This window comes from Mus caroli, unplaced genomic scaffold (assembly GCF_978045245.1).
Source record: "Mus caroli unplaced genomic scaffold, Mus_caroli_1 scaffold_3, whole genome shotgun sequence".
Lineage (NCBI taxonomy): Eukaryota > Metazoa > Chordata > Mammalia > Rodentia > Muridae > Mus > Mus caroli.
The window spans coordinates 56,715,387-56,739,110 of record NW_028227258.1 but is presented as its reverse complement, the minus strand read 5'-3'; the positions used below and the strand labels follow the sequence as shown (position 1 = coordinate 56,739,110).

The window sequence follows — 23,724 nt, the reverse complement described above, 5'->3', positions numbered from 1 at the left end:
TTTTACTCATAAGTAAATCTAAAAAAAGACTTAAAAATAAGTAAACAGTACACAAATTTGAATGAGAATGGTTTATTAACATGTAGTTACATCTTTAAGAAAGCATTTTTTGATAATGGCATTTTGAGTTCCAATTAGGGAATTAAGTAAAATGCAGACTCTAAAATCATATACAGTATTATTCTTACCCACCCCCTTTTTAGTACTGTTTATAGGCAAGCATGGCAGCCAGTCAAAGGACGACCTTATGCACTCAGATTTCCTTTTCCATTTTTTTGTGGGTTCTAGGGATTGAATCCAGCTCACCAATTCATGTGGCAAGTGCTTTTACCCAGTAAGCCATCTCATTGGCCCTTTAAAACATTATTTAAGGGCTGGAGTGCTCAACGGTTAAGAGCACTCATCCAGAGGTCCTGAGTTCAAATCCCAGCAACCACATGGTGGGTCACAACCATCTGTAATGGGATCTGATGCCCTCTTCTGGTATCTCTGAAGACAGTGACAGTGTATATGAATACATAAAATAAACAAATAAATCTTTTAAAAACATTACTTAAAAATTATTTTTATTTATGTGTATTGTGTGAGGCTGTATGAGTTGTGTGCAGTTGTTCACAGAGGTCAGAAGGCATCAGACCCGAGGAACTTGAGTTATGATCAATTTGATGTAGGTGCTGGGAACCAAACCTAGGTTTTCTTCAAGAGCACATTAAGAGTTCTTAACCACTGGGCCATCTGTTCAGCACCCTTTGTGTGTGTACACATATGTAAATTATCCTAATTCTGAAAAGTATAAATCTAACACATTTATATCCTCAGAAAGACTAGGAAAAAAAAATGCCCATTAACTAGTCTACATGGAAGACATTTTACTTTGTATTCTCATAGAGAAGATCAAAGGCTTTTTGGGAGGGGGGGGGGACGACTCAGGATAGAACCCAAGACTTCAGCTTGCTAAACACACATCCTACCAAAGCTACACCTTTAGCTACAAAAACCAATATTTGAAATACTGTCATGTGCCAGGCAATGAACTAGGGAATTTTAAAATAATCTGTATAGCAGTCATGGGAGGTAGGCATCCCAGCCCCCACATTACAGCTGAGTAAGGCTCCTCTATTTAAACAATTTGCCATGTGCCCTGGATTCCATCCAGACAATGTCCAGGTTTCCTGTTGAACCACATGCCTCACCTGCTGCAGTTCCTATGAAGCCCTTAGAGGTTTGTAAGGTCACTGACAAAAACAGAACTGAGTACAGCGTGTCCAAGAGCAAAGTCTTATTTTGCTCACTAAACTTCACTTCTCCCTCCTCAAGTAGCAAAGCTCCTCCCTCCTACCCAAGGGTAAGAGATGGCTTTCTTTACTGCTACGACTCAAGGTTCCAGGCCCAGGCTGCTCCTCGCCTGCACCCTCCCAGAGCGCATTTCCTCATGGCTGTGCTATCAGCTGTCTTGCTTATTGGTTTGGCATTTTGTCAGGTTATGAGCAGGACAGGGTAGAACTGCACACTCTGACCCGTTCCAGCCAGCTGGCTCCTTGGTCTCTCCCCTGGATACTAAAACAAACAAGCTCTGTGCTCTGGCTCCCTAATTCAAACTTGTGGGGGTGGGGGGAAAATCCCAGCTATGTGAACAATTGGAGAATATCTGGCAGCACATTTGATCCCTGTAGCTTTAACAAAGTAGTGTCTCCAAGCATCCAGTAGCTCTGACATACTCTAACCCTTAATGTTCAGCTTATTCCGTGCACCCCCTTGGTGTATGGTGCCTAACCTCCAAATGGTTATGTTCCAGATGGATGTCTTATGACAGTTACGAAACCCCTTCATGAAGGAGGAAGGTGTTATTTTCCTAAGACTGTTTCAGTGCCTCTTCATGGTTTCCTGTTCGCTCCGAGAGGCAGAGACAGGAAGTTCCTTGGTTAGGGTCATGTCACAGCAAGTCAGTGACAGTCAGGGTTAGAACAGGCTGCTCCAGACTCCTACTTTATCCTCCAGCACCATGAATTACAATCTAAAAACAAATAACCGACAACTTTTATCTGGGAAGAGAATGACTGGGACTTGAGGATGGGGACAGGACAAATTTAATAACAATATCCTGGTTCTTTTTGATTCAGACTATTTTTTCCACTCAAACAAAACAAAACAAAAAACAAATGAACTGCATGTTGATAAAGGTTTGAGAAAAACTGGGTTAAGCCAAGTGGAAAAAATTAAATTGCTTTGGAACTTCTTAGAACTTTTAATGTGCTTATGAACACTGAATAGTTTATAATGAAAACTGTTTCTTAAATATAATAAAATTAAAATAAACAATATAGTGTACCATAAAACTACGGGTCACATAGGCACTAGGACTTCATGAAAAGCTTCAGAAGAGCTGCTGGGGTGAGCCCCAGGGTTCTGTAAAGGAAGACACCAAGCCACCTCCTGCCACTAGCCATCATCCACCGGGTTCAGAACTGCAGGACTGCTACACTGTACTCTCTGGTGTTTTTCCACTTGCTTGTCGAAGTTCCTGGAAGAGAACCCTGCTTGGAGGAAATGCACTGGAGTGAGAAGGTATTTTAGCGCCAGGCCCCTGGACTCAGGAGTTAGAGGAGCAGCTCTGCCAGTGTCAGACGGGGGAGAATCACAGCCTAGGCAGTCACTTTGGTTCCCTCTCGCTGGTGAGCCACTGTCTCCCCTGGACAGCAATGGGGACTCTAAGCCAATTTTCTCCCTGGTCTCTGGAAAGAGAAACTCATCTATAGGCTGTAATTGCACTGAAAATTCCACTGGGGCAGTCAACACAGTCGCCATCTTGTTGGAGTCACAAAAGAGGACTGGCTCATCACGTTCTTTCCTGCAGAAGTCTGGGAACAACTGCTTCCTGGCCTGCAGAGGATGGGGGCAAAGCCTCTCAAGGTGCCCAGCCCAGGGAGAGAGGTTTTCTTTTTTGTGCTTCTTTGAGTCTCTGTCAACTTTAACCTGATTAGCTTTCTCCTCAGGGGATTCAAACACAACACCCTGAGTTCTTGGCCTCTTGAGCCGCCTCTCTAACTGCCAAAGCACATTTGTTTTCCTAGAGGAGGAACTCATGTACTGCTGCACAGAGTGTGGAATCAGAGGCATAGCGAGCCTAGGACTCAAGCTGTCCTGAAAGAACTCTCCACAAGGCTTTTGATGGACGATGGGCACCACCTGACAAGGCCTCAGGGCTGCAACAAAAGCACGGAGCTCGGAGTAAGATGAATGGTCAGAGTACGGGACAGTGTAGATACTGGGGTGAGGGCTGCGCACTTTCCGGCTTGTGGGGAAAATAGCAATGGTAGGGTGACTCCGGTTCCACTGAAGCATGGCAGAATGGCAGATCTCCGTATGGTCCACAGCATGGATGCGCCCGGCTTCTTCCTCAACTGTGAACACGTCTGCCAGGCCCAGCAACTGTACCAACTCCAGGCGTTGAGGACTTAATACCACCCAGGTCCGAAACTCAAGGGCTAGTTGCTCCAGCAGTGATTCTTTTCCTAGACTATAGAGTCCTAAATTATGTCCAAAGGGTTGGGAGAAATAAGAGAAAGAAGAGAATGAAGCTATTAAGACTCTTGATCAACCAAATGTTTAGCAAAAATACATAATATCTATGTAGCAATCCAAGAAGTTTATCAAGGTGCATTTAAGATATACAGCAGATGCCTGTATGGTGCACACAAAATCCATTTTTTTTCTTTTCAGTTCAACAAGAGACGGCATCTACCAAGCATCAAGCGCTGTGGAAACAGATGAAGAAGGTTTCAGCTCTCCAAGGTACCATCCAACTGCAGACTCAGAAACAATGTAGTGAAGGGTGGTTTTTCACACACAGGTACAAGTGTCATAAAAGGCACAGAAGAGCAGCAGCTGCCAGGTGATGAAATTAGGAAAAGTTTCTGTAAAACGACAGATGACAACTGAGCCAGGTCCACTTTGGGGGATGGGTGGGGAAAAGTTTAAGTATTTCTTTGGAGAGAAAAGAACAATACACTTCCATCTAATTAAAGAAACTCACCATACAATCTAGAGGCTATTTCTCTATATCTTATCTATTAAGCCATGAAGTCATAGACCAGCTCAGGCTCCTCTCCATCAGTTCCTACAAAGTGTGGCTCTCTGGGCAGCACAGGCAGGCAGTTCACTGACCTCAGCTCCCTTCCTCTTCAGCTTTTCTTTTGCTGATCACTTTCCTTCACCTGTTCTGTGTGTTCTCACGCCACACAGTGCTTCACATGCTCAATGTGTATCAGTTCTCTTAGCAAGAATCCTATCTGTACCTTGCTGTTTACAACAATGCCAACAGCATGCTGTGTAACACTAGACTCTTCAGTTCTGCCACTGTAACGCTTACAGGCCACTCCTTTTTGAACAGTATGCAGTCACTTGAGTCAATAATTATCTCCCTGCCTGAACATTCACACAGACGTGCTTTCCAAAAGGCTTAGAGATTATACGTCAGGTATGTTTCCTCTTTCCCTTGTCATTTTTTGCAAATTAATGGAAGATGGTTTTGGCTGAAAGGGAGCTGAGCTCTATCTTACAGGATGGCTTAGGGTTAACAGCAGAGACAGGGTGGAGTGGAAAGCATTTTAAGAGGAACCACCTAAAAAGTAAAGTCAAGGGCTGGTGAGATGGCTCAGTGGGTAAGAGCACCCGACTGCTCTTCCGAAGGTCCAGAGTTCAAATCCCAGCAACCACATGGTGGCTAACAACCATCCGTAATGAGATCTGGCGCCCTCTTCTGGAGTGTCTGAAGACAGCTACAGTGTACTTACATATAATAAATAAATAAATCTTTAAAAAAAAAAAAAGTAAAGTCAAGGTGATCAGTGAGATACATCACTAGGAAGGCGAGCCAAGGTCTTCTGAAAATTCTGTAGATGAAATGGGGGTTGATAAAGAGTGTGAGGTAGAAAGGTGACAGATTTTAATAATCAGAATACTATGTCTCTATAAAAAGTAACACAGTAGGACCGTCAAACGCCTGGATGAGAAGTCGGAAGTGGGAGTTCCTTCAAAAGATACTCACAGAGAAAAAAACGCAGACCTGAACTTTAGCAATGGCTGTGGTGACAGACATGGGAGTTGCTACTTAATAGTTGTTTTCAGACTTCACTGTTTCACAACTAAATTGTTAACTCCTTACAAAAATGTTTTGTTTTATATCCACTCCCTTTGACTATGATTAAAATTTCACTTTTGAGACAAAATGTAGCTGTTTTTCTGCTTTCTATACATCTTTTTCCTTCTCTGGGTCCTACCTTAAAATGACAAGAAGCCCTCAAAGTCAGACACCATATTTTATTCAGATTTATATCCCCATTGCCTACTAGATAAGTGCTACATTACAGGGCTAATTATATATTTGCAAAATTAATCAAGCCCCACTACAGACAGTCTCCTAACCAGCTATGCTGTTCTTGAGAGAATTCTGCATGTTAAACTTCAAGAAAAGTCAGCAATAATATTTCTTCATGAAGAGTTGAGTAACCCTGAGGGTAGGGAATATTTCTCAATCAGTTTGGTAGTTACCCTGGTAGGTATATAGTTTATTATTATTATTTTTTTTTTTTAAAGATTTATTTATTTATTATATGTAAGTACACGGTAGCTGTCTTCAGACACTCCAGAAGAGGGCACCAGATCTCGTTACGGATGGTTGTGAGCCACCATGTGGTTGCTGGGATTTGAACTCTGGACCTTCGGAAGAGCAGTCGGGTGCTCTTACCCACTGAGCCATCTCACCAGCCCGTTTTTTATTATTTTTATTTAAGGTCAAATTTGAAACTCCTTTCAGAGTTGGGACATATACTTTAAGATAGTCACTTTCCTCTCTTAAGGACCTTTAATTTTAGGAACAAGCAAAGAAATTATTTAGAACAAAATCTGTTATTTTTTTTTTTTTAAAAGAAAAGCTGATTTTCATAAACTATCTCTTAAAAAACAACTTCAAAAGAGTCCCCAAAATATTGTATACTGCTGTGGAGTCACTTGAACAAGCAAACAGCTAGTCTTTTCTTTTTTTTCTTTTTTCTTTTTTTTTTTTTGGTTTTTCGAGACAGGGTTTCTCTGTATAGCCCTGGCTGTCCTGGAACTCACTTTGTAGACCAGGCTGTCCTCGAACTCAGAAATCCGCCTGCCTCTGCCTCCCGAGTGCTGGGATTAAAGGCGTGCGCCACCACGCCCGGCTTAACAGCTAGTCTTTTAATGCACCTATTTAAAGCACAGCAATCGTAAATTCACTTAGCAAATATTTATTGACTCCCTCTTTTCCAGGCATTGTGTAGGCACCTGAGATAGCGCCCTAAGAAATATAGAGCCTCGTTATAGTAGAACCTACATTCTAGCAGAAAAACAGTAAAAATTGGAAAAAGGAATAAATATGGAAACTGTGAAATCTATATTAGGAGACAATTAAGTGGAATACTGTTCCTCTTCCACTTAAAGCCATTCAACAGCTCTTTATTGAGATCACAGTCAAGTTTGAGATAGCTCAGTACCACTCCAACCCCTCTGCCATTTCAGCCTCCCTGCATACTGTGTATCTGTCTCACTGGCTGCTACTGCTCTGACAAAGCGTCCTCCTACTTCTTTTCTTATTAAAAATATTTATTTACTTTATTTTATATGTATGTGTGTGATCCTGAGTATGTATTTGTACCACATGTATGCAGGAGCCCTCAGATCCCCTGGAACTGGAGTTACAGATGGTTGTGAGCCACCAAGTGGGTGCTGGGAATTGAACCTGGGTCCCATTGAAGAGAAGCCTGTGCTCTTAGCCACTGAGCCATCCCTCCAGCCCTCTTAAGAATTTCTTTTTATTGTTTGTTTTGTTTTTCAAGACAGGGTTTCTGTGTAGCCTTGGCTGTCCTAGAACTCACTCTATAGACCAGGCTGGCCTCAACTCAGAAATCTGCCTGCCTCTGATTCCCTAGTGCTGGGATTAAAGGCGTGTGCCACCACTGCCCAATCTTTGAGGGTTTCTTTTGGAGTTTGTTTAGAAGTTTACATTTGTGTGTTGTGTACATTATGAGGTGATGGATTTAATTAATGACAAAGCTGGGGAGAAGAGTTGAGAATTTAAGAGTGAGGATGGTGAGCAAGTTCACATTTTTTTTCCCCCTTTGGAGATAAGAGTCTTTCTACAGCGCTGTGGCTGTTTTGGAACTCACTATGTAGACCAGGCTACTTCTGCCTCCTGAGTGCTGGGATAGAAGGTGTGAGCCACCAAGTCAGCTGGGAGGTTCAATTTTAAATAAGATAATCATAGTATATTTACAAGAAAGGTGAGCAAGGCACAAAGATTTGAAAACAATGAGGACCTTCAAAGAATTTAGATTCACTAAGCAGGAATGGAAGAAAAAGGAGACCGCTCACCAATCTTTATGTTGTGTTGTGGGAACTGACGGATTAGCTGGACAATCTGATGAGTAGCCTCTTGTCGGGAAGGAAGAACCAGGGCTGGATTGCAATTAGTGTTGTCTAGATACAAAGTATGAATCTGTTTCCCCAGTATCAGAGCAGGTTCCTTCAGCATGGATGGTGTATATCGAAAATCACCTGGAAGAATAATATGTGGGGTATAAGAAGTGGGCAAAAAAACAAAGCCTAGAAGCCAACCTCTTCTACCTTCAGTAGCAGATGGAGATTGGTTACGAGTTTATGCAAAAACTGTCCTGGCACTGAACTGTACAGTCTAGCTTCTTTGTGAAAATGTCTCTTTCCCACTCTTGGAGATTTTCTGTTTGATGGATGTTTTTCTTATGAGACAGGGTTTCTCTACATAGGCTGGGTGTCCTAGAACTCACTAAGTAGACCAGGCTGGCCTTGAACTCATAGAGATCAGGCAGCCTCTGCCTTCCAAGTGCTGGGATCAGAGGTGAGCACCACCATGCCTTTCTTGTTTTCTTGCTCTTGTGATTTTACTTAACAAAGTAAAGGATGGATGGTCAAGTAGGAAATCAGTTGGAAAGGGTCCCTGTGCCTGTATGGGATAAAGCTATCTTTCTGGGTGAAGGTAGCTATAAAGTGTGAGGGATGCCTAGGGAGGCTCACCTGTGTATAGAATTGTTCCAAAGTATCCTTCAAAGAGAAACATGACAGAACCAGGGCAGTGATTGGCATCTATGAGCGTTACAGTCATGGTTTCTTGCCCAATTTCATCTAGAGGTAATACATGACTCTCGCCAACCTCCAGGGCCCGGATCCAGTGCTTAGACACCTGAGGAAAACAGTTGGTCACCGGAGTAAACATGGACTTCTCTTTCATCAAGGAAAGCTCACCGAGTTCTGAACCACTCTCATGTAAGCTGTTATAAGGATTCCCAAGAAATCTCTCCTTCCTCTTCTGTCTCCTACCCTTTGTACAGATTTAAACTCAGAATCTGAAAACAGTCTAAATAAAGATTCTCACACTTTCTCCTATCATGATAATCCCAGCCATGGGTGGGAAACAACTGTCAAAAAGAGTTCCAGTCTCACACCAGCCACTTCTACTGACACAGACAAGATGAGGAGATGTTAGACAATATGTGTTTTTATCTAGCACATTAGATGAATTATTGGGGGTGGGCAATGAGTGTTGGGGATCTAACTTGGGGTTCTTGCACACACTAAACAAGTGCTCTATCACTGAACAGTCTGGTAGATTCTTAAATGCAAATTAGGAAAGCACTGGTTTTTGAAAAGATAGGAATCATTTCCTTGACTAAACTTACAGATAAAAACCTCCAGTAAGTTAACTAGAAGCCAGTCTCATTCCGGGATCAATTCCCACATTTGTAAAAATTCAGTCCTTATGTTTCCCACTCGGTAATCCCCCAAATTGTGACAGATCAGAAGTCCCCACCCAGATTCCTGGACTAGGTCTCAGCGACCAAATCCAGCCCCAATACCTGCAGGCGACGATGCAAGAGGCGAGCAGTGATGGGAGAGCAATAGAGGGGCCGGGCCCAAGTGCTAGACAAACCCACCGTGTGGTCACAGTGCATGTGGGTTAAGAAGAAGAGCCGCGCCGTACCTGCACGGCGCAGGCTCCAAAAGTCCACAGCAATGGGCGTTTGGGGGATTACGACCCCGTTCATAGTGGCAGAGTTGAGGAGTCACCCAGTGGAGTCTTCGCGGGAACCGCACTCCTAAGTGAGGTTTCCACGACAGCGTCCCAATGACAAGTGGACTCTGGAACAAGTCCAGAAGCCCTAAAGGAAAACCATCCCAGAGACGGAATTAGTAGACAGAGTGAGAAAAAAGAAGGTGGCCGCGCTCCGGACGACCAGGGTGAAAGCGCCCAACGCGGAAGAAGCCGGGAGAGCATCCCTCACACCCGCGCGCCGGAGCTCGGGCCCAGTCCGCACTTAGTCAAAGCGCGCGCGGCGGCGGGGAGACAGACCCTAGTAGCTGATTTCCGATGGCCGGCCGCGGCGCTCGCACAGTGAGCTGCGCGCCTGCGCCGAGGGGAGAGTGGGTGGGGGAAGGGCGTCCGGAGGTCGATTCCTCCCCCGTCCCCCGTGCGCTCGGCGCTCGGCGCGACCCGGAAAGCTGCTCCTTGTGTCTCAGGGCGACGGGGCGGGATTTCCGCAGGAAGCTGGCTTGGGGTGTTTCTGTGATGGCCTCGGCAACCGGAACTAGATTCCCGGGGAGGAGGCAGTGCTAGGTCTTTGGCCTTTTGCTAGTCGAGTGTAGAATTCGTAACTGGGCCTAGAGAGAGTTGAGGCGATCTGCTGGGCAGAGCGAACGGCCTGCGGGTCTCCGGGCGGCTCCTGAAGGGTCGGGGCTCGCCCGAGGACCCAAGTATGTGTTCCGCCCTGCGGGGCAGGCACGGCAAAGTGACATCTCGCCTTTAGTGTTTTCACTGACTACATCTCCTTTATTCAGGCTCCCACATCGAAATTAGGAGGAGCCCACGAGTTCCCTACGGGTCTGTGGAAACTGTCCCGTGAGTGTTGGCGAAGATGCCATACCTTGGCTCTGAGGACGTGGTGAAGGAACTGAAGAAGGCTCTGTGTAACCCTCATATTCAGGCTGATAGGCTGCGCTACCGGAATGTCATCCAGCGAGTTATTAGGTATCACCAACCTACCATGGAATTCTAACTCCCACCCCCACCTTCCCCCACCCCGCCCCACTTTTAATCCTCTTCAGAGCTCTCTACCTGCGATCACTCTGAAAAAGTTAAAGAAGGGCAGTTTTATCTTTTGGCCTTGAGGCTGCATTTCTGGATTGTCATCTCAGTCTTCCGTGTGGAACATCATGCCCAGTTGAGAGGTCTCCTTCATACCACAGGCTTTAGCAATTGCGGCTGACTCCTGGTTCAATGACTTAGCGTAGAACAGTTCTCCCTTTTTTCTAGATTCAGACCTGTCTATCTCTCTGCTTGCTTTACATTTCTACTTGGATAGTTCATCAAAGATATGACCAAAATAATACCATCATTCTTCTCCTCTTTAAACCTACTATTCTGCTCGTATTTGTGTTATGAATGTCACCAGGCACCCTACCAAGCTTGCTAGTCAACCATGAAAACAGTGTCTACTGTCAGGTGGTATGAAAAATTCAAAGTATCAATTCTTGTTCTTAAAGCTGTACTGTTGTTGGCTCAGGATGTAATTACCAAAGCCTGTTGTGGTAGTTTATTAATAAGTAGCCTTGTCTCCTCACTTTGGTTAGGATTTTATCTATTATATATGTTTGAACGCGTAACTAATCTATAGTTGTAGCTCAAAACTGTAGGTAGGACACAAAAGTCCCATGGGGTGCTTTTTCAAAAAAATTGTGATCTAGGGATCAATTCTGATTTCATTAGGATGGGGTAGAATCCAGGAACTGTATTGTAAATAAACAGTCTCAGCTGATTGTAGTAGTTTGGTTCCACAACATTGGAAACAGTAATCAGTGGAATGAAATCTAAACTTTTTTTGTTTGTTTGTTTGTTTTTGTTTTTGTTTTTTGAAACAGGGTTTCTCTGTGTAGTCCTGGCTGTCCTGGAACTCACTTTGTAGACCAGGCTGGCCTGGAACTCAGAAATCCATCTGCTTCTGCCTCCCAAGTGCTGGGATTAAAGGTGTGCGCCACCACTGCCTGGCTGAAATCTAAACTTTTTATCATGCCACCCAAGGAACAAAAGGAATGTTCAGTTCTTGCTCGTGCCTCCTAGCATGAATCATTATCTGTGTCACGTTTCCCCTGGGAGCTGGTCACAGAGCTAGAGCATTCTGTGGAGAAGCAGTCTCTGACTTCCACAGTGGCATGTGGCTGCGGATCTTCTTGGTCTGTATTTTGTGTATTACTTCAAGTAGTTACACTGGATTTTTTTCAAATCAGTGATGTTCTTAGCTGACTTCTTAGTTGATCTTGAGTTCCTAAACATCTGAAGCTATATATGCTCTGTTTTTAAGGTTTTTTTTTTTGTTTTGTTTTGAGACAGCCCTAGCTATCCTGGGAACTTACTGTGTAGGCCAGGATGGCTTTGAACTCACAGAGCTTCACCTGCCTATGTTTCCTAGGTGCTTGGATTAAAGGTGTGGGTCACCATGCCCTGCTTTTTTTAATGCTTATGAGCTTTTTGCCTGCATGTGTAAGTGTACCACAAGTATGGCTTGTACCTGGTGTCTGTGTATGTCAGAAGAAGGCATTAGATCTCCTGGAGCTATAGTTACCAGTGGTTATGCACTGTCATATGGGTGCTGGGAATTGAACCCATCTCTTTTGCAAGAACAACAAAATACTTCTTAACCATTGAGCTCTCTCTAGTGTGTACCTTCTTATATGTAGATGATGTCCCCATATGATCTCTGGAATGTTAAAGTGGAGTGTACCATTGCCATATCACCTCACTGGAATGTACTAAGGATTCAACAGTGTGAGAATATAGAGCAACAGTTGCAGACTCATAATAGGAGTTTTGTGTAACATAATAGACAAAGTAGACCCAATTGTATTTCTCTAAAAGCTCATAATTTAGTTAGCTAGCCAGAACACATGTAAATACAACTCTTCCTACAGATTGGGAATTGTGTGTTTTACTTCTTTCTGCTCTGTGTATTTGTGACAGGCACATGACTCAGGGCTTGGACATGTCTGATGTTTTCATGGAAATGGTAAAGGCCAGTGCCACTGTAGATATTGTTCAGAAAAAGTTGGTTTATCTGTATATGGGCACATATGCACCTTTAAAACCAGATCTAGCACTCTTGGCCATCAATACGCTCTGCAAAGACTGCTCAGACCCCAACCCAATGGTGCGAGGACTGGCACTGCGGAGTATGTGCAGCCTCAGGTGAGTGCTTCGCTGCCCTGGTTCTCAGTGGTTGGTGACTATAAGAGACTGCAGAGCAGATTTGTGGTGAGGGCAGCTTAAGTTCCGAATACTAAGTAAGCACTGTTCTGCTTTGAACTCAGATTTTCAGCCATTACTTTGGCTTTCGAAACTGTATCTCATGGTTTTCTTAGAGGTGATTTTCCTTTATCTTGGGGAAATAGTTCTGAGTTTTGGTTAAAAATGTTTAATGAGTCATTACTGTAACAATTTGTGCTGGGTGTGCAGCATCCTTACAAATGAAAAGTCAGATTGTGCCTTATTAAGTTTGATAGAGGCGTTCTCCAATTTCTTTTGATCTAGTAGATACACATTCAAGCGTGAACTATTAAATAGTATTTAAACTAAACCTCTGATGATTGAAGAAGAACTTAATTTTGTCAAAACTATTATTTCAAGATCTGACTGACTCCAGGATGTGTCTCTTAGGATGCCTGGCGTGCAGGAATATATCCAGCAGCCTGTTGTTAACGGTCTGCGTGATAAAGCTTCATATGTCAGAAGAGTAGCAGTCCTTGGCTGTGCGAAAATGCATAATCTTCACGGAGACTCTGAAGTGGGTAAGACCATCCACCATGCCCAATATTTATTTGTGTCTCTATTATGTATATAACCTTAGAAAAAAACCATGTTGCTTGGTAGAAAATAATAAGAATGTGTCTACACTACTTTGCATTTCTCTAAATAAGATGCATGCCCATTTTTTTTATATTTGGCTCCTATTTTCAGTCTTCAAATGAAGTTTATTTCTTGATCTGTACATTCCCTCTTATATCCCAAATGAGTTTAATTGGCACTGCCTTTGTTGTTTCTTTTAGCAGAGATGTCGCTTTGTCTGGCCAGAGCTGTTGCTCTGGTTCTGTCACTATGACTCAAGGTTTCTTTATCTGTAATCTTTGATCTCTGTTTTAGATGGTGCTCTCGTCAATGAGTTGTACAGTCTTCTGCGTGACCAGGATCCAATTGTGGTTGTGAACTGTCTGAGGTCTCTAGAGGAAATTTTAAAGCAGGAAGGAGGTGTTGTCATTAATAAGCCCATTGCCCACCATCTCTTAAATAGGTTCGGATGCTCTTTTTTTTTTTTTTTTTTTAATGAGATATGAATCTTGGTAGGATTTTGTTGATGCATTAAACTAAGCCTTCCTTTATTACTGTGTGTGGTGGAGTGGTGGTGATGTGGATTTGGGTATTCATGTGCCCCAGCATAAGTGTGAAGCTCAGTAGATAACTTAGAGGAATTGGTTCTCTCCTTCCACTTTTAAGTGGGTTCCAGAAATAGAACTCAAATTGTTAAACTTATACAGCAAGCAATTTTACTGAACTGTCTTACTGGCCCAGAAGTAACTTCAAGTTTACCACAGTTATCAATTGCCTTATATTTCACTGAGCGAATTCTTTTCATCTGACTTACTATGTCTTGATATGTAAAGACAGTAGGAACATGCTGTGGGGATTTGTTCTGCAGTACCAATATGTCCCTCAAGCTAAGCCAGTTATTTATCTTAAAATTTAGAGAATCTGGAGCCTTAGGGAGGTAGCTCAGAGGTTAAGAGTACTTGCTGCTCTTCAGAGGAGGACCCCATTTCAGTTCTCGCCATCCATGTGGTGACTCAGTTGCCTGTGACTCCAGTTTCAGGGAATCCAGTGCCCTTCTTCTGGTCTCCTAGGGTACCAAGTATGCACATAGTACATTTAAATATGGGTAAAATACTCAAGCACATAAAATAAAAGTAAGTAAATCTTGGGAAAAATATAGAAAGACTGCAACTGGAGGTACAGTATAGTTTAGCAGTAAATACTTGATAGCATGTGTGAGACCTGAGTTCGGTCTCCAGTGCTAGGAAGTAATTACTGTAGAGACTTTGTATCTGATTTATGTTGATAATGTCTTGGGATTTCTTTGTAATATTAATGTTTTTATTTTTAATTGTGTGTGTGTGTGGATGCGTGTACATAGCAGGTGCCCGCAAGGCCAGAGAGGTTGGATCCTCATGGAATGGAACTCGTAGGTGCTTGCCAGCCACCTGATATGGTTGGCTGCTAGGGGTCAAACTCAGATCCTGTGGAAGAGTACATGCTCTTTCTAGCTTCATAGAATTAACTTATTTTGTGTGTGTGTGTGTGTGTGTGTGTGTGTGTGTTCCATGAACGCATGGGCATGTGTGTGGAAGTCAGAGGACAAACAGCTTTTGGTAATCATTTCTTCCACCATGTGAGCTCTGGAGATTGAGCTCAGGTCAACAGGCTTGATAGCAAATGCTCTTCTCACCAAGTCACTGCAGTCTTTGTTGTGGAATGTAAAGCCCTTTTCTTTTCCAATGTAAAAAGAATTTGATTGCGGCATAATCTATTTTTAAGAATTCCCTCCGTCTTTTGTTATGATTTGTTTCATGGCAGTTGTATGTAGACTGTTCCATTTGGTATTAAAATAGTGCTTTTGTCTTGATTTTGGGCAGAATGTCAAAACTGGACCAGTGGGGCCAGGCTGAAGTACTGAACTTTCTGCTCCGCTACCAACCCCGCAGTGAGGAGGAACTGTTTGATATTCTCAATTTGTTGGACAGCTATCTCAAGAGCAGCAGTACTGGCGTGGTGATGGGAGCCACCAAACTCTTTCTGATTTTGGCAAAAAAGTTCCCCCACGTGCAGACTGATGTGCTCGTGCGAGTCAAGGGGCCCTTGCTGGCCGCCTGCTCTTCAGAGAGCCGGGAGCTCTGCTTTGCTGCTCTCTGCCATGTCCGCCAGGTCTTGCACAGTTTGCCAGGTCACTTTAGCAGTCACTACAAAAAGTTTTTTTGCTCTTACTCGGAACCCCACTACATCAAGCTCCAGAAGGTGGAGGTGCTGTGCGAGCTGGTGAATGATGAGAACGTGCAGCAGGTGCTGGAAGAGCTGCGCGGCTACTGCACTGACGTGTCTGCTGACTTTGCACAGGCTGCCATCTTCGCCATAGGTACGTACCTGACGCTTCTTTGTCTTAGGAGGTCAGGTCAGCCAGCCACAGAGCTGTAGCCAGGGAATCCATAGAAGACAGTAGTAAATGAATCTTGCTTCAGAGACAAAGTATCATGCTTTGGGCTGATTCTTGCCTTCCTTGAGTCAGTGATTACATACATAGGAAAAGAGTGGTTTTGTTTTAATCGAGGCAGATGTTTCTCAAGGTAGACAGTATAGATAATTTGAACATGGAACAGCAATACTTAAACTTTTTAAACACTTTGCTGTGTTTATGTTACCTTCTATCCGGACCGTTTTCACATATCTTATGGTCTGGTAAGGCAGTATAGTGGGTATTTTAAAGATGAAGAAACTTAGCCACCAAAAGATTACTAAGTGGTCAAAGGATCATAGTTTCCAACTGAGTGAAACCCATCTGTCTTAGCTAAAAGTCCTCTGCTTCTACTACAGGCTTTGCATAGTGCTGAGTGTAGACCAACATAGAGCAATCCCTTAATTTTAGAGACTTTCTGACTGCTCAGTTTGGAACTTAAAAGGCTAGAAATATTGAAAATGTGAAAGCTGCCAGCAAACTGAGACTGAGAGAGCTAAGACTAGTGATGGGCATGAGGAGCCCTCCCTCATCAATTCTGAGGGGCAGTGAAGACAGGAGAACTTCTTAAACTTAAAGATCGCCATCAGGTATCTGTAGCAGGAGAGTCCTGTTCTGGTGTGTTGCCTCCAGAAGGGTGTTTCAGTCAAATGTGGTATGAGTCTGTGATTCTAGAACCCAAGAGACTGAAGCAGGAAAATCCCAAGTTCAAGGCCAACCTAGGTGATGCAGCAAGACCCTGCTCAAACAAACAGACCAAAAGTTGCATCCCATAATTTTCTCAAAACTTAGACATACTTTGTTACTCTACTTTCAGCTTTCTGCTATGGGAATTGTTTTTCCCCCAGGAAGTGTCTTTTGCTCAGATGGAAAAAAACTTGGATTTATTTTAAACATTATTCCCATTATTCCCAGTGCAGCAGCAGACTTAGATTCTTTCTTAACTGTCATTTGTGATTTTTTTCTTCTAAAGATATCTTGTTATTTTTCTTTCTTTCTCTTTCTTTCTTTCCCTCTCTCTCTCTCTCTCTCTCTCTCTTCCTTCCTTCCTTCCTTCCTTTTTTCTCTTTCTTTTTTTCTCTCTTTTTTAAAAAGATTTATTTATTATTATATGTAATACACTGTAGCTGTCTTCAGACACACCAGAAGAGGGTATCAGATTTCATTACAGATGGTTGTGAGCCACCATGTGGTTGCTGGGATTTGAACTCAGGACCTTCAGAAGAGCAGTCAGTGCTCTTAACCGCTGAGCCATCTCTCTATCCCTAGTTATTTTTCTTGTTCCTGTGACCACAATACCTGATTAGAAGCTACTTAAGGAGAGAAGAGCTTATGTTGACTTATACTGGGAGAGGCTACAGTATGCCATCGCCGGAGAGTAAGGCACCTGGTCGCATTGCCTCTTCATTCAGGGGGCAGAGAAGGATGAATGCTGGTGCTAAGTTATCTTTTTCCTATTTATTCATTCTGGGATCACAAAATGATGTCTTCTATATTCAGGATGGGTCCCCTCTTCAGATAAAGCTTTGTGGAAACACTCTTACAGGCATATCTAGAAGCGTGTTTCTATGATGGTGGTAAATCCAGTCAAGGCGACAGTGAAGATTAACCATCATTGTTATTCTCCTCCACCCCACCCCCAAATAGAGTTTTTCTGTGTAACTCTGGCTGTCCTGGAACTAGCTCTGTAGACCAGACTGGCCTCAGATTCACAGAGATCTGCCTGTCTCTGCTTTACAAGTGCTAGGATTTAAAGAGAGCATCACCACCACTCAGCTGTATCTGTTTATTTATTTGATGTATATGAGTGCACTGTCGCTGTCTTCAGACACTCCAGAAGAGGGCATCAGATCCCATTACAGATGGTCATGAGCCACTGCGTGGTTGCTGGGAATTGAACTCAGGATCTCGGGAAGAGCAGCCAGTACTCTTAACCTCTGAGCCATCTCTTCAGCCTATTATTCCTTTTAAAAACATAGTCTTGCTATTTAGTCCAGACTTGCCTCTAACTTGCGGTCCTTCTGCTGCAGTCTCTCAGTGCTAGAATTACAGGTGTGCAACTTTGTCTTTGACTAATGGGAAATGACTTTTGAATGACATGCTAGAATTTCACCTTTCCTTTCTCTGTAGGTAGCATTGCCAAGACTTACACAGATCAATGTGTGCAGATTCTAACAGAGTTGCTGGGACTTCGACAAGAACATATCACTACTGGTAATGCCTGCCTTCCTAGAATTCTTCTCTTCTCTTCTCTTCTCTTCTCTTCTCTTCTCTTCTCTTCTCTTCTCTTCTCTTCTCTTCTCTTCTCTTCTCTTCTTTCCCCTTCCTCCTCCCTTCTCCCCCTCCCTCCTCTCTCCCCTCCCTCCCTTTCTTTTTTCTTTTGTTTAAGTACCTAGCTAACAGTAGTTGTTTAAAAAAATCTTTTTTGTTAAACAGATTTCATATCTGTAGCCTTAACCATGTCCTTTCATCCTCGTCTGTAGCACTGGGAAGCATGGGCTCTATAGATTTAAAGAGGGAGACTTCTGGCTGTTAGGAGAAGCGAGGCTTAGCAGGGCGTGGTGGCACAGGCAGAGGCAGGCGGATTTTTGAGTTCAAAGCCAGCCTGGTCTACAAAGTGAGTTCCAGGACAGCCAGGGCTACACAGAGAAACCCTGTCTCGAAAAACAAAACAAAACAAAAAAACAAACAAACAAACAAACAAACCCCCCCCCCCAAAAAAAAAAGGAGAAGCGAGGCTGTGCTGTAGGAAATGAAGGCACTAGGAAGCCCAGCTCACTTGTCCTCCCACTTTGCTTCAGCCAGCTTCCAAGGCTTAAGAGGCAAGGAAGGCTAGAGTGCAAAATGCAGGGTGCCTTGTACTCGGGCTTATGTGAATGCAGTACTGTGTGCAGTGTTTGTCGGCAAATCTACCCCACGTGTCCATGTCCACAGCATTTATTATATTTACAGAATGCTTCTGTATTTATTTACTTACCCATCTTGAAAATTAACAAATTAAAGTTGACTTCATGTCAACTTGAAGTGTGTAAAATTCAAGTGTATTGCCCATTTTTCAATTAATTAATAACCCCCTACAAAACCTGTTTTTCAGAAATCGAATATGAATATGTGACTCTTTCTAAGTTTCTTTTCTGCATGGAGTCTCTAATCTTGTCCTCTTGTGTCCTGGGCTGTATTACAGTGGTGGTGCAGACTTTCCGAGACCTGGTCTGGTTATGCCCTCAGTGTACTGAAGCTGTGTGTCAGGCTCTGCCCGGCTGTGAGGAGAACATTCAAGACAGTGAGGTAGAATCTAACTCTTTTTACTCTAATCATAGAAGGGATTGTAGGACTCTGCCTTCTGAACTGGAATCTGTATTTGGTTTGGTTTGGTGGTGCTGAGGATCAAACCTTTGCTAGGTAAACACTTGTACAACTGAGCTATTCTCTAGCCCTCAAATGGAACCTAATTACTCTTTTTAAAATCCTGACTCAGAGTAGGAGCTCAGGTGTGCTTATGCCTCAGGTTCTCTGGGACATAAATAGCACATAAGTTATAAAAGGAGACTGACCTATAGTTTAATACCTCTGTCCTCTTGAATGATTATGAGTCAGATTTACACCATAGAATTTTTTGTTGGTGATAGTTCTTTTGTTAATTTTCAAGATAGGTGAAATGGGTTTGGCCTAATGCTGCTTGTGTTATAATGTTAATTTTGGTCCCCAAAACTGCTTTCGCAGCGTCTGTACAGAAGACACTGAGGGACCCTGCCCCCAGTTCATTCTGATTGGTAAATAAAGATGCCAGCAGCCAGTGGCTGGGCAGGACAGACAGAGGAGGAGAGGAAGGAGCAGGAGCTCCATGAGAGGGACGTAGGACAGGCCAGCCATGTAAGACGTTGACTAAGTGGCTCTAGTGGCCACTTCTCCATTGGGTCTGGGGTAGCAGAGATGAAATACAGATTTTTTAAAAGATGTTAACTCCAGCACACACCTTTGCCTCCCACACTTGGGAGGCAAAAACTTATGGATCTCTGTGAATTGGAGGACAGCCAAGGCTACACAGTCAAAAATTAGCAGAGCAGAGCAAACAGGAGAAGAAACAGTAAACCTTAAATTGGACAGAAGACCCCCACATTAAGAAAGCCTAATTTATTGCTTAATCAACATTGGCTAACAAAAGATTTGAGTTTCCCTTTATGTATTATAACGTTTTGTTGTTTTGTTTTTGTTTTTGTTTGCTTTCTTTTTTAAGACAGTATCCAGGCTGTCTTCAGAGTCCTTATGTAGCTGACTTTGAGTGGGCTATAGATGGGACCCATCACTCCCAAGTATTTTGTGTGTAACACTGGACATTGAACTCAGGGCGTCATGCCTGCTAAGTCAGCATTCTGCCAATGGCCCTGCCTCCTTAGGCCCAAGACTGTGTACATTAGAATGTCATTCTTGTTTGTTTTAGAGAAGTAGTGGAGTAGGACACACAGTGCAAGTTGACACCAATAAAAGAGTATAGTTTATCTGCTGGCTCTGGGGAAGAACAAACTGGTGACTGTCTTCCATGTCCCTTTTTGGCAACCACATATTAAGCGTCTTTTACTTATTCCTAGGGGAAACAGGCGCTTATTTGGTTACTTGGGGTCCACGGAGAAAACATCCCCAATGCTCCTTATGTGTTGGAGGACTTTGTAGAAAACGTGAAGTCGGAGACATTCCCTGCTGTTAAGATGGAGCTACTGACTGCACTGATGCGCCTTTTCCTCTCGCGCCCGGCTGAGTGCCAGGACATGCTGGGACGGCTGCTGCATTACTGCATAGGTAGGATTGTCAGAGGATAATACTTGCTGAGACCCATGCTGACAGTTCTCACAGCTTTCTTTGTTTGCTAAGTCTTGTTTGGGACTTAAAAAAACTCTCTGAATTATTTTTCTTTCTTTCTTTTTTTTCCCCTCTTATGGTTGGCACAGAGGTTGGAAGAGAGTAGGGTGTTTTACTCAATAAAACTCAATGAGGTTTAACTGAATCCATTGTTTTCTCTCAGAGGAAGAAAAGGATATGGCTGTACGGGACCGGGGTCTCTTCTACTACCGCCTCCTGTTAGTTGGCATTGATAAAGTTAAGCAGATCCTGTGTAGTCCTAAGTCTGACCCTTCTCTTGGACTTTTGGAGGATCAGCCAGAACGACCAGTAAATAGCTGGGCTTCAGACTTCAACACACTGGCGCCAGTGTATGGCAGAGCCCACTGGGCAACTCTCTCTAAATGCCAGCAGGTAGAGCGGCATCGCCTTGAGCGTCCCCACAATGCATCCTTTGCCACATCAGGTAAAGAGTGTTTACCTTACATCTTGTCATGTTAAAGTTTTCCACCACCCCTTGTGGTGACTGGTGGAAAGTAAAATTCTGTAGTTAAATTTCAGACTGTTGCCTGAGGTTGAATCCTTTGTGGGCATGAGGGGAGCTCCTCATTGCTTATATAAGTTATTTATCTGAAAATAGAAGTCACAGTATAAATGTGTTTCGTTTTTGATACTTATGAGACAGCCGATATAGCCTTGAGCTGGCTGTGGATCCAAGGCTTCTCTTGCTTGATTCTCTTGCTTTCAGTATCCTCCACCCTGAGTACTGGGAGTATTTTGAAATGTGAACTTAAAATGCTGATTCAGAGCATCTCTTATAAAAGCTTTCTCCCTCTTCTAGGGCACTTGATTTCTGAGGAGAACAAAGAAGGTGCACAAGAACCTGATTCTGACACTCTGATGCTGGCCCCCAATCTCCAGCTCACTGCTGAGTATTTTGAGAAGACATGGCTTAGCCTCAAAGTTAGTTACCGGCAGGAGTTTCCTTGGCAGGGAGAAGTCCAGCCTGACACTCTACAAATGGCTCTAAAAGTAGTGAACATTCAGACCATCGCAATGAGCAGAGCTGGGGCACAGCCCTGGAAAGCCTACCTCAGTGCTCAGGATGATACTGGCGGACTTTTCTTAACTGAATTGCTACTGAAGCCTGAGAACTCAGAGATGCAAATCTCTGTGAAGCAAAGTAAGGCAAGGACTGAATCCCTGCATGGTTTTGTTTCTGTCCTGGAAACTGTGATTGGAACAGTTGGAGACATAAAATCTTAACAGAGTTCCTTCATTGTCTTAAAAAGCTGCTTGTTAAGTCCACATATTAACTTCAAAAGAGAATGGGAGGTCTGGGAACCCAGCTCTTACGTTTACCCAAAGTTTACCTTGTTCTTTTCAAGCCTGTCAGGAATTGATCCCATTTTAAAAGGAGAATGTATACTGTAGTATTAGTAGGAGATAAGAATGGGGTGAAGATAGGCTGGGGACATTTCTCTGATCATTTTAGTGGTTGTAATATTTATTAAATATGCCTGGCATTTGTGGAAATTGGTACCTGTCGTCATTTTTTAAAGACATTTTATTTTATTAGATATTTTCTTCACTTACATTTCAAATATTATCCCCAAAGCCCCCTATACCCTCCCCCTGCCCTGCTCCACAACCCACCCGCTCCTGCTTCCTGGCTCTGGCATTCCCCTGTACTGGGGCATATGATCTTCCCAATACCAAGGGCCTCTCCTCCCATTGATGGCCAACTAGGCCATTCTCTGCTACATATGCAGCTAGAGACACAGCTCGGGCGGGGGTGGGGGGGAGGGTTACGGGTTAGTTCATATTGTTCCTTCTATAGGGTTGCAGATCCCTTCAGCTCCTTGGGTACCCTCTCCAGCTCCTTCATTAGGGGCCCTGTGCTCCATCCAATAGTTGACTGTGAGAAAAAGACTTTGAGTCTTTTTCTTGAACAAACTATTTTTGCATTTCCAGGCATGCTTTTTAGGTTAGAATACAAAAGTCCCTGTGTGTCATCTAAAGTACCTTTTCAGTGCCATGGCTCACACTCCTGAAGCACTTTATTCTGACAAAGTGATGGACCAAAGAAGAAAACTAATCACTGGCCTGTTGCAGTTCTCTGAGTGCTCTTCCGTACCCAGGCCTTAACATCTGTCTCTTGGCTACAAGAGTTCCTCACTCTGATGCCTCAACACAGGGTGCTTTTCTTCGTTGTGAGCTCTTTTAGGGTGTTTTCCTGTGAGACTCACTGCCTTCATTCGGGATCTTTATTCAAGCTGTCAAAGCTGCCATGCAGAGGCTGAGGATGTGACTCAGCTGGTAGTGACTTGATCAGCATGCACAGGCCTTGGGTTCAATCTACACCACAACATAAAATGGAGTATAGTGGTACATGCCTGTAATCTTAGTGCTCTGGAGGAGGTGGAAGCAGGGTGGTTAGAAGTTCAAGGTCAGTATCAGCTACAATAAGATATTTGAGGCTAATTTAGGATACATAGGATACTGTCAAGAAAAAAAGGGGCCTGACAAAATGACTTAGCAGGTAAGGTGCTTGCTGCCGAGCTTGCAAACCTGAGTTGGATACCACTGACCCATATGAAGGAGAGGACCAACTTCCACATGTTATTCTCGGATACTCAGCCACATGTATGCCATGGGGGTTCACAACGTATGTTCCACCGCATGCAAAGTTGTTTTTAAATGATCTGGCATGATGGCTTCGTGGGTAAAGCAGCTGTAACAAGCCTGATGACCTGAAATCCATCCAAAGGCCATTGTCTGACCTCCACTCATGTGCCATGTCAAGTGTGTGCATACCCCTCTCCCCCAAATATAATAAGTGTAAGAAAACAAAGCTGCTAGGCATACTTCTAGCAGTTTTACTGCCATGGTTTCTTTTTTTTTTCTTTTTTTTTCTTTTTTTTTCTTTTTTTTTTTGGTTTTTCGAGACAGGGTTTCTCTGTGTAGCCCTGGCTGTCCTGGAACTCACTTTGTAGACCAGGCTGGCCTCGAACTCAGAAATCCGCCTGCCTCTGCCTCCCGAGTGCTGGGATTAAAGGCGTGCGCCACCACGCCCGGCTTATTGCCATGGTTTCTTATTGCTTGTGCTCAGTTCTTATTTTATTTATGCTTGACTGGGTTTTATGCAGTGATACCACTAATGCTATAATGCAACAGAAAGACAGCAAGCCAGGAGACCAAACGACCCAGAAAGGGGAAAATGAAACATCAGTTAATCCCACATGGCTCTGGGTGGAGACATAGATGTTCAGAGTGAAAGGGCTGACACATTAGCTTCAGAGTTGGCTTTATAAGTGATTTGTCAGGCAGAATGAAGGGAAGCATTGCTTTGTCATCACAGTTGATTGTAATTTCTTACTACATTGGGGGTGTGTGTGTGTATGTGCATACATGCACCATGGCATGGTACTGTGTGGAGGTCAGAGGACAATTTTCTGATGGGTTCTGTGTATCTTGAGCATTGGTAGTAATTGCCTTTAACCACTCA

At 43.5% G+C, this 23,724-nt stretch overlaps 2 protein-coding genes across 3 annotated transcripts; one reads left to right on the top strand and one right to left on the bottom strand.

Annotated features, from left to right (window-relative positions):
* Positions 1-98: 98 nt before the first annotated feature.
* Positions 99-9,558, bottom strand: Dclre1b (DNA cross-link repair 1B). 2 transcript variants are annotated; one of them, XM_021157968.3, is made up of 4 exons: positions 8,913-9,558; positions 8,074-8,239; positions 7,396-7,578; positions 99-3,527 (listed from the first exon to the last, which is right to left on the bottom strand). In XM_021157968.3, exons 1-4 carry the CDS (start codon positions 9,099-9,101, stop codon positions 2,440-2,442), a joined length of 1,626 nt encoding a protein of 541 aa, XP_021013627.1. In that variant the 5' UTR covers positions 9,102-9,558; the 3' UTR covers positions 99-2,439. The 2 variants fall into 2 exon arrangements, with proteins under 2 accessions (XP_021013627.1, XP_021013628.1); XM_021157969.3 differs by having other exon boundaries at positions 9,038-9,558.
* Ap4b1 (adaptor related protein complex 4 subunit beta 1) lies at positions 9,523-21,752 on the top strand. Its single transcript, XM_021158611.3, has 11 exons — positions 9,523-9,807; positions 9,892-10,081; positions 12,068-12,292; positions 12,761-12,891; positions 13,244-13,391; positions 14,788-15,284; positions 17,511-17,594; positions 18,565-18,668; positions 19,970-20,177; positions 20,401-20,682; positions 21,058-21,752. The coding sequence occupies exons 2-11, from the start codon at positions 9,969-9,971 to the stop codon at positions 21,480-21,482; spliced, it is 2,217 nt and encodes a 738-aa protein (XP_021014270.1). The 5' UTR covers positions 9,523-9,807; positions 9,892-9,968; the 3' UTR covers positions 21,483-21,752.
* Positions 21,753-23,724: the final 1,972 nt, after the last annotated feature.

Coding starts and splice junctions, on each gene's coding strand:
- Dclre1b (XM_021157968.3), bottom strand. CDS start 9,101: ATGAACGGGGTCGTAATCCCCCAAACGCCCATTGCTGTGGACTTTTGG. Junction 7,579..8,073: donor TGGAACAATTCTATACACAG/GTGAGCCTCCCT, acceptor TTATTCTTCCAG/GTGATTTTCGATATACACCA. Junction 3,528..7,395: donor ACAACACAACATAAAGATTG/GTGAGCGGTCTC, acceptor GACATAATTTAG/GACTCTATAGTCTAGGAAAA.
- Ap4b1 (XM_021158611.3), top strand. CDS start 9,969: ATGCCATACCTTGGCTCTGAGGACGTGGTGAAGGAACTGAAGAAGGCT. Junction 17,595..18,564: donor ACAAGAACATATCACTACTG/GTAATGCCTGCC, acceptor GCTGTATTACAG/TGGTGGTGCAGACTTTCCGA. Junction 20,178..20,400: donor GCTGCTGCATTACTGCATAG/GTAGGATTGTCA, acceptor GTTTTCTCTCAG/AGGAAGAAAAGGATATGGCT.